The 9,929-nt window shown below is 48.5% G+C and overlaps 1 protein-coding gene across 7 annotated transcripts in view; it reads right to left on the reverse strand.

The window, feature by feature from the left end:
- NPHP1 (nephrocystin 1) overlaps nucleotides 1-9,012 on the reverse strand; it is a 180,991-nt gene extending 171,979 nt beyond the window's left edge. For 6 of the 7 annotated variants that reach the window (XM_057405837.1, XM_057405838.1, XM_057405836.1 and 3 more), the window contains exons 1-13: nucleotides 8,926-9,012; nucleotides 8,784-8,848; nucleotides 7,914-7,974; nucleotides 7,024-7,160; nucleotides 5,972-6,179; nucleotides 5,597-5,698; nucleotides 4,739-4,830; nucleotides 4,292-4,334; nucleotides 3,433-3,517; nucleotides 2,686-2,780; nucleotides 2,129-2,257; nucleotides 863-937; nucleotides 37-147 (exon numbers count right to left, since the gene is read on the reverse strand). In XM_057405837.1, the coding sequence (XP_057261820.1) occupies nucleotides 37-147; nucleotides 863-937; nucleotides 2,129-2,257; nucleotides 2,686-2,780; nucleotides 3,433-3,517; nucleotides 4,292-4,334; nucleotides 4,739-4,830; nucleotides 5,597-5,698; nucleotides 5,972-6,179; nucleotides 7,024-7,160; nucleotides 7,914-7,974; nucleotides 8,784-8,848; nucleotides 8,926-8,994 (1,272 nt within the window). In that variant the 5' untranslated portion in view covers nucleotides 8,995-9,012. Of the gene's footprint in view, nucleotides 1-36; nucleotides 148-862; nucleotides 938-2,128; nucleotides 2,258-2,685; nucleotides 2,781-3,432; nucleotides 3,518-4,291; nucleotides 4,335-4,738; nucleotides 4,831-5,596; nucleotides 5,699-5,971; nucleotides 6,180-7,023; nucleotides 7,161-7,913; nucleotides 7,975-8,122; nucleotides 8,192-8,783; nucleotides 8,849-8,925 lie in introns of all 7 variants that reach the window. The other variant, XM_057405839.1, reaches the window with a different exon arrangement.
- Between the last annotated feature and the right edge of the window lie 917 nt (nucleotides 9,013-9,929).

Below are 9,929 nucleotides of genomic sequence, written 5' to 3' on the forward strand. Positions count from 1 at the left end.
CTTGGAATGATTTCTGCTGCACCTTCACACACTCACGTTGCGAATGTAAGTGATGCCAAGTTCAAACAACAGACCAATGTCTGCAGCCAGGGAGTTGGACCTGACAAAACAGTCTCCATCCAGCAAGCTGGGTAAAATGCCTGTTACCTATAGAGAGGGGAAGCAACAAGAAAAGTCAACGTATCTATTAAAAAGAAACAACTCTGATTTTTAAAGACCACTTACATAAGATCTCACAAACAATCCATTGCATATAAAAGCATGATGTGCAGAGAAGCAGTTTCAGTTGAAACCTTGCTCCTTCTTTATCTTACCATGAAACACAGCTCTGCTACCAAGGTAATTTTGTGCTATTAAACACAATTAAACACATTAACAAGCTATTAAAGAACTTTTGATGTCAAAAAGCACTTAATTCCTTCCAAGAACACAGCAACAACTGTGGTAAAACATGACCACAGTACTGCTCTGATGTGGCCTTGCACAGCACCTGGAACATGGCACAAAGATTGTGCTCTTTTATAATGAAATCAAGCAGAAGCTCACATGCAGAGTGCTTGGTCTCATCCCTTCTCCACGAACACCACGCACCATGTGCCTGATCCTGCTCCAATATGAACCAGTGCTGCCAACACCAGTCCCTCCAACTAATCCTGCCTCCCAGCTCTTCTTTCCCAAGTGTTTTTGCTAAATCACTTGGTTTGGTTTGAATTCACGCACTTCAGCAAGTCTTTTCTGCATGTTCATTGTGGTTGCAGTATGCTTTATGTCCGTGTGAATACCAGAAGTAATAGCTGTCACTAAATCAGAAGCTGCAGACAGGCACTTCCTGGCTGTGTCACTCGCTGAGGGAGGCACCTACCTTGGGAGAAAAGCTCCAGGTTTGAGGGTTTTTAGGTTGCCACGTAGCTCTCACTGTGTGAATGTTACTGAGCACCTAGAGAATAACAGCAGTGACAAAAGCTAAGACAGGTTTATCTGGAAAGCTTTGCAGCTGTAAGAAAATGCAGGGTTATCCCAGATTAATCCAACATTGCACACAAATAAAATCACACTTTCTCTTCAGCTTTATCAGATGGTTTCAGTTTAAAGGACTAGAGACAAAGTCTTCTCTGGAGCCTGAGTGCTTTCAGAGTGCTTTCCAACCATTCCTAATTCATACACACCAGTAATAATCCCTTTGCCCCCAAGAGGGCTCAGTGCAGCTGCAAGGAAACTGCTTAGATCCTGTTATACAAAGCTGCTCCACACAGAGGAATACCCAGGATCAAGGTCAGGGTGCGTGTGTGGGGGGAATCTGAAGATAACCCTGACCAAGCTGTGTGCAGGAAGGTCACAGGAGAGAGATCAGCCCAGAAACACTCATCTCCACAAACAGAAAGGATAAAGAAGCCTCAATGGCAGGAGGGGAACCGAAATGATGGCTCCAAAAATGATGGAACCGAAAGAATGGGAGCCCCAGCCCCTCCCAGTGCTGCCCAGGACAGCCCCAGGGCCAGGTGTGACTCTCATGGTGGTGAGTCAATGGGAGCTGCATCACCTACAGCCTGACAGGGGCTGATGCTGTGGGGCGAGAGGCTGGTGTGAAGAGGAAGGGCACTTTGGGGCAGAACTATCTACTAACTATGGCATGTTCAGGGGAGAAACCCAAAGCAGAAAAAGGGAGGGATCAAGGTGCTCTGTGGAGCAACAGGGGTGGGATAAGTACACGTCTGGCCATGCCCAGTGCCTGCCTGTCCTGTTTTCTCATTCAGCCCCATTTATAACTACTTGTCTGTCTTGGAAATAAATGATCTCTAAGGTCTCTTCCAAACCAAACCATCCTATTCTCTATTGTGATTATATACTGTGTACATATGTATATGTTATTCTCTATTCTGAATGTGTGTGTGTGGACATTTAGGTGCCAGGGGCCAGCCAGACTCAGGCCACTGGGGGCCAGCATGTCTGTGGTGCCTCAAGTGTGTGATCACAATCCAGCCAGACTGATCAGAGAGTGTGTTAAGCAGCTTGGGAGGCAGACTCTGTGTGTGTCTCTCTCTCTGAAAGCAGTTGGGCTACCAAAGAAAGCCGAGCACAAAAAGATCCACATCTCATCAAGGCTTTTTCTGACAGCCAAACAACTCACCCGGTTGCCATCGAAGAGGCAGAGCCGAACGTGTCTGCTGAGAACCTGAATGCTGACCCCTGGAAGAGGAATCATTTTACAGCCACATAAAGTTACAATCAGGGATACTCGAGTTGGTCTGGGAGAGATCTGAAATACAAACAGAAGGAGGGTGAAATCCATGGGGTGCTCCTGCACGTGGCATCATTCTGTGCTTACCTACTGAGATGATCAAGTGTAGTGTTCACTAGACTGGATTCTTCTAACCACAAAGCTTGTGTAGCATTAGCAGCAGCAGCAAAATTCCTTCATAAGCCTTTAGCTCTCCCTAAGGAGACTCCTACAAACCCGCAAACTTCAGATGAAACCCAACATGACAATTTATACCCATTTGCTGCCTATTGGAGGGCAGGAATTGTCAACATGTACTGCCTAAGGAGTCTATTGACACTGAAATCTGTCATTTGTCTCACAGCAATATTTACCCACCAATATCAGGTACTGCTAGCAATTCCCCTCGAGATCCTGCCACTCTCTCAAACCAGAAGCACCAAAGCTTTCTTACCAGCAATACTCACAGTATCTTTTTCAGCATCCCACACCAGGTCTTTGAAAGCCAGTTGGGATGGAGTGAGTTCAGGCTGCAGAAAGTGACTTGCTCGAAACTGATTGCCTACAAGAAGAGTGATTTTAAAAACTTAACATTTTTCATGATCTTTATTGCCAAAAAAATGAACACCACCCCAAAATTTGCATGTGGCTAAGTCCATTTGGATATTTAAGTGGTCCAGACAAAACTATGGAGGTATCTTCCACAAGCACCCTTTAAAAGGGCAACTTTTACTGTTTTAAAGTAATTTGCAGTGTTTTGTTCCTATTTATTTAAAAAGCTATTTATTTGAAACAGCTTCAAACAAAAAGGCTAACGAAAGATGAGGTGTGCAATGTATTTAAACGGGAAAGAGACTCCAAAAGATTTCTGAGAAAAAGGGAAGATTAAAAATCAGCTTTTTCTGCAACACCAACACGAAGTATCTTCCAAAGAGGAAAATCTTTGCAATCTCTCAGGAAATTGGTCATTGCCTCCATGTGGCTGGGATTTCACACATAAATAAATGTGATAATAAATATAAATTAAAACTTAATTGAAGGACAAAAAGCCTTTGCTACATTATTTATGGGTCAGATATAGCCTGTACAATTACCCCCAAAAAATTAAGCAATACTGATGGGATCCCAACAGGCTGTAGCCAAGATAAGAAACTCTCCACAGACACTTGAGAATCCTGCAGTGGAATTATGATGAGAAGACCTTAAGTACTCACCTTCTTCCAAGAGCTGGAAAAGCGTGGACAGACGGAATCCTGCAGGAACAGCTCCTATGGTTGTCAGTACCTCTACTGTGTCATTCTGTTAAAAAGTGAAAGAAAAAGGGTACTGGTATTCCTGCTGTTTAACAGTGAATTCTATCCTAATCCAGAACTCCCACACAGCCAGTATGAGAGACGTGGGACAGTGGCCACCTCTTCTTATGTGAACAAGGGGGAATGGCTTGAACCTGCCCGAGGGGAGACTGAGCTGAGCTCTTAGGCAGAAGCTCTTCCCTGTGAGGGTGCTGAAGCGCTGGCCCAGGGTGCCCAGAGAAGCTGTGGCTGCCCCATCCCTGGCAGTGTTCAAGGCCAGGTTGGACACAGGGGCTTGGAGCAAGCTGCTCTAGTGGAAGGGGTCCCTGCCTGTGGCAGGGGGTTGGAATTGAATCAGCTTTAACCTCCCTTCCAACCAAACCAGTCTGGGTTCTGTGACCCATCCTCAGGAGCTGTTTCATGTGTGAACCCAGCCAGATTCCCCTTTTGTTAAATCTCAACTCAGTTTCAAAGCAGCAGAGCAGCCAGCTACAGAATGAAATCACCCCCTTGAGAAAGAATTGGTTTAGTACTACTGTGACAAAACAACAAAGGACATCTTCTTTGCATCTTCTTTCAGCCACATGGCTTGGGCTGCAGCCTATTTCTAAAGTGTTAGAGACATTTCTGTAGCATTTCTTGCCACAAAACCACAAAATAGAGGATGCTAATTAAAAACAACGGTGTGGGGTACAAGAAACAGCGTTTGGTAAAGGCAAACCTTGTCCAAAATTAATTAACATTGTGGTAGATGAAGTTGCCATGCAAGAGGTACACCTACCTCTGTGATAGCTCTTCTTAGAGCACTCCAGTGAGAATCAGTTCTGGAAGAAAAAGAACGTATTTCTATGATACATCATCCTTGTATCATTAAACACTGCTTTTCAAAGAGCAGCAGCTTAATAACCATATCTGAGATACTAATAATGGACATTTCCAGCCACTAAGACCAACTGCTGGACTATCTCATGAGCTGGATACACGAGCCAGTTACACTTTGATTTTATGAGGGGGAAAAACATAATCAAAGGCAAACTCCCCAACAGACCCAGTCAAGGAAAAGCACGTCTGCCCACTGATAACAGGGCAAGTGACTGCTGTGCTGGAAGGAAAAGTGCAAAGAACCAAATACCTTGTGGGGTATTCTCACTGTAAGAAATGTACCACCGGATTTAAGGAAGGGGAAGAAGGATTTGACACTTATATGCTGTCACATCACTCCATTTACCTTTTTTTGATTTCAGTTCCACCTGCTGTTTCATCCACTACTTCTACCTGTTCTTCACTTTGCTCTGGGCTTTCGTCATCTTCCTTGTGAACCTGTAATTCACATTCAGAACAGCAAACTGCTTGATTTGTTCACAGCTCTGCTCTTAAAAATGCTTTCCCCAATCACAGCATGTGTTAAGAGTTCAGAAGAGGAGATTTTCTGTCTGTGATGTGGATTCTTTAAAGAGAAATACATCAGCATCATGAAGTCAACGTGCTCTTTAGTTGCAGTCTGAAGAGCTCTGTTCCACCTGATCACTCCAAACTGTGTACCCATGTCTAAATGTTCATCACAAGTGTATGCATATATAATGCATAATATATGTACATATACCTAATATATGTGCACATATATATAGTATATATGTATATGTACATATACATAACAGATGTACACATATATTATGCATATATATGCATAAGTACATAAACTAGCAAGTTCCAAAGCTTTAAATTACAAAATACTCCAACATTTACAGGGAGTCACATTTCATGTAAATTAGGAAAAGCCAAATAAGACCCTTGGAGTCTTCAGAGCTGACCTTTAGTGACACAGACTATGACCTTCGTATTCAAGATACTTCTCTGCACTTGTATGGCCCATCTTCACAAGGCACAAAATACTGTTTTGCCAGTTGCCTCCACATACATGGATACAAACATGGTGTTAGTTCCAAATAACTGGTGAAACACTGCTGTGTGTCCCCAGGTAAGCACTGTGATCACTTTTATGCAGCTGTATTATCATTAATATATATGTATGTATATAAAAGAACAGAGGTGAGCCTGGGACAGAAGGAGGCTGCAGAACACTCACCGCAAGATAGGTTCTAGGGACAAGGCCTCTCTCCCCTCTCGAGTTCTCAGCTACCCACCAGCCATCTGCCTTCTTGTCATGTATGAAGAGGATTTCCCCTTTCTTGCCATCAAAAGGAGACAGAGACAAAAAAGAACCAAGTATTTCAAAACAGCTCCAGGCACAATTGAAAGTAACAACACAAAAGCTTATTTTTTCCTCACAACAAAGATCACACAGCAGACCCACCACTACAGGAGGTGGCAAAAGGACACTGGATTCCCGAAGCCACTGCTCCCCAGATCCCACAGGGAACTGGCTGAATCCCAGAAGCATGAGATTTAATCATAGTTATTGCTTAACACACAACTATCTGCAGCCCAGAGCCACATTTACCGTGAATGTGAGATCCCCTTCCTGCTGTGCATCAAAGTTCCCAACCGCGATGCATTCCTTAATGTTTGGATCATCCAACAATTTATCCTCCTCATCATCATCTTCTGCTTCTTCACTGTCTTTCTCCTCACTACTTTCTTCATCTTCACTCTCATCCTCTTCTTCATTTTCATCTTCTGATTGAGGACCTTTCTGATGGTGCTTGTCTCTACCCAAAATAAATCAATTATTATTTAGACAAAACTTGTTGAAATTGCTGTAGATCCTTGAGATACTGCCTTCTCTCCATTATCCACATCCAGAATTGTCATTCCTGTGTTTTACTCTCTGTCCTCATCTGAAAAAACTCCCAAATCCCAGTGGTGTTTCCTTCCTAAGCGTACAGACCACAAGTGTGATGGGGAACAGCTGAGGGACCTGGGGGGTTCAGTGTGGAGAAGGCTCGGGGGGGACCTGATGGCTCCCTACAAGTGCCTGACAGGAGGATGGAGCCAGGAGGGGCTGGGCTCTGCTCCCAAGGAACAAGGGATGGGACAAGAGGAAACGGCCTCAAGCTGCACCAGGGCAGGTTTAGATGGAGCTGAGGAACAATTCCTGCCCCAGAGGGTGCTCAGGCATTGGAACAGGCTGCCCAGGGCAGGGCTGCAGTCACCGTCCCTGCAAGGGTTCACACCCCGTGGAGACGAGGCCTCAGTGCCATGGGTTAGTGGTGGCCTTGGCAGTGCTGGGAATGGTTGGACTGGATGAGCTTGAAGGGCTTTTCCAACCTGGTTGATTCTGTGATTCTGTGACCACACCGCATCCTCTCCCCTCAACAGCCACACTGTATTTCAGCCATGAACCAACACCCTCAGAGAATTCCAGCCAGTTGTTCATGGCTGCATCAAGAGAACAAGCCCCACAAGAGCCATCTCCTGAGCACTTCTTCCTTAACTGCATGTTAAGGTAATAAAGGGGATAAGGTAACTGTTTCTCATGGACCTCTCCAACTGTACACATTGTACACTTCTAATTCCATAGAAGCACAAACTGTATTTGTTTAAGCTACTTACACTGAGGACTTCTTTGTCGTGTTATCCTGATCCAAGGCAAGAACAAGCTTCTGCAGCTGCTGAGAGAGTTTTAGCAACAGCTTTTCTTCTTCTTCTTTCCTCTGATTGTAGTTCCCCACAGGTGCAGGCTCATCAGCCTGAGAAAGAATCACAGAATAGTTTGGGTTGGAAAGGACCTTAAGATCATCCAGTTCCAACCCCCCTGCCATGGGCAGGGACACCTCACACTAAACCATGGCACCCAAAGCTCTGTCCAACCTGGCCTTGAACACTGCCAGGGATGGAGCATTCACAACCATCCTGGGCAACCCATTCCAGTGCCTCAGAACTTCCTCCTTATATCCAATCTAAACTTCCCCTGTTTCAGTTTGAACCCGTTACCCCTTGTCCTGTCACTACAGTCCCTAATGAAGAGTCCCTCCCCAGCATCCCTATAGCCCCCCTTCAGACACTGGAAGCTGCTCTGAGGTCTCCACGCAGCTTCTCTTCTCCAGGCTGAACAGCCCAAACTTTCTCAGCCTGTCTCTATACAGGAGTTGCTCCAGGCCCTGAGCATCCTCGTGGCCTCTGGACTTGTTCCAACAGTTCCATGTCCATGGTTGTGTGATCAACACAACCAATCACTTCAAGAATCAAAGTCCCCTTCAAAGTGAATGTTCCAGACTTGCTTTCCAAGCAACCCTCCTGGGCTGCTCTCCCTCCCCACCCAGTGACATCCTGCTTCCCCATTTATTAAGTGTATAAATAGATCTCAGAGATCCCAGTCAGGGATTGCGTGGTGCTTGGCACTGGTCTTGTCCTGACCCATCTCAATGGAGGCTGATGTTCTCTAAACACTCCCCACGATGAATCCGGGTGAAAACCATTAACAAATTCACCTCCGTACTCACTTTTTTCAGGCCACGAAGAGCATTTGTGTTCTCATCCACCAGTTCCTTCAGCTGCATGCATCTGCATTGCAAGCAAAGCAGAGAGATGGTGTTTTCTTCAATTCTCGCTGAAGCATACCAGTTTACTCACAACTTCACCCAGTTCCATGCACACACAGCTTGTGAATGGCAGCACAAGCGCAAGCATCAGCTGAGGTGATGACTATTACCTGTGATGTGCAAGTCCCCACTTAAAACTACCTCAGCCCTTGAGGAAGCAGCCAGCCTGTTGCTTCTGCCTGGAAAACAGATGAGTGAGACGGGGCTGGGAAGAGAGATGTGGAATTAGGAGGAAAATGGAAAGGTGTGTGCAGGGAACCGTCTGCTCCTTCTCCTGGTGCAAAGGTGATGGGAATCATGGAATGGTTTGGGTTGGAAAGGACCTTAAGATCATCCAGTTCCAACCCCTTGCTATGGGCAGGGATGCCTCAGACTAGACTGTGTTGCCCAGGGCTCTGTCCAACCTGGCCTTGAACACTGCCAGGGATGGGGCAGCCACAGCTTCTCTGGGCACCCTGTGCCAGCACCTCAGCACCCTCACAGGGAAGAGCTTCTGCCTTATCTCCAGCCTGAACTTCCCTTGTTTGTTTGAACCCATCACCCCTCGTCCTGTCCCTACAGGCCCCGATGAAGAGTCCCTCTCCAGCATCCTTGCAGGCCTCCTCAGGCACTGGAGCTGCTCTGGATTTGCCAGGCCTCAGCTCAGGGTGGCCAGGAGATGTTTCTCTCCAGCACACGGTCTCAGGCCACGCACCCCGTCCGCGGCACGCCGCTATAGACCGGGGGAAGGCCGAGGCCGGGTCCCGCAGCCCCCGCCGGGCACCGCCTCACCTCAGCGAAAGGGCCTCCCGCTGCCCGGGGGCCGGGGCCGCGCACTCCTCCCGCAGCGCCTCCACCTGCAACACAGGAGCGGGGCCGTGAGGCGCGGGGCCGAGCCCCGGCCGGGCCGTGCTGCTCGCTCCCACCCCGGTACCTGCTCCCGCAGCTCCCGGCTCCGCCGCTGCACCCGCTGCAGCGGGCCCCGCGCCCCCCGCGCAGACATGGTTGCCAGGCAACGGGCGCGGCGGCGCGGAGCGATGCCGTCACTTCCTGGGCGGGAGGCACGTCGGGAGTCGTAGGCGCTGAGGGGCGAGCGCGGGGCACGGGAGCCGGAGCGGCCTCGGCCGGCAGCGGAGCCCCCAGGCACAGCCCGGGCCTGCCCATGGACAGGAGCTGGGGGTGCTGAGTGATGGAGCTGAACATGAGCAGCTCGTGCCCAGGCAGCCAGGAAGCCCCCAGCATCCTGGCCTGGATCAGCACCAGTGCGGCAGCAGGGCCAGGGCAGGGGTTGTGCCCCTGTGCTGGGCACTGGTGAGGCTGCACCTCGAATCCTGTGTTCAGTTCTGGAGCCCTCACTGCGAGAGAGACATTGAGGGGCTGGAGTGGGGACAGAGAAGGGAATGGAGCTGGTGCAGGGCCTGGAGCACAGGGGTGATGGGGAAGGGCTGAGGGACCTGGGGGGTTCAGTGTGGAGAAGAGAAGGCTCAGGGGGACCTGATGGCTCCCTACAAGTGCCTGACAGGAGGATGGAGCCAGGAGGGGCTGGGCTCTGCTCCCAAGGAACAAGGGATGGGACAAGAGGAAACGGCCTCAAGCTGCACCAGGGCAGGTTTAGATAGAGCTGAGGAACAATTCCTGCCCCAGAGGGTGCTCCGGCATTGGAACAGGCTGCCCAGGGCAGGGCTGCAGTCACTGTCCCTGCAAGTACTCACACCCCATGGAGACGAGGTCTCAGTGCCATGGGTTAGTGGTGGCCTTGGCAGTGCTGGGCAATGGTTGGACTGGATGAGCTTGAAGGGCTTTTCCAGCCTGGTTGATTCCATAATTCTGATTGACAAGTGTCCTGCAGCCATCTCTCAGGAGAGCCCTGTTCCTGCCCTCCACATAACAACCTGTAAGGCTGTGACATGTCAGCTTCTGGACGATGCACACGCTTCT

This window comes from Pezoporus wallicus, unplaced genomic scaffold, assembly GCF_028554395.1.
Source record: "Pezoporus wallicus isolate ANWC-B61680 ecotype Strahan unplaced genomic scaffold, APGP_CSIRO_Pwel_v1 contig_6714, whole genome shotgun sequence".
Classification (NCBI taxonomy): domain Eukaryota; kingdom Metazoa; phylum Chordata; class Aves; order Psittaciformes; family Psittacidae; genus Pezoporus; species Pezoporus wallicus.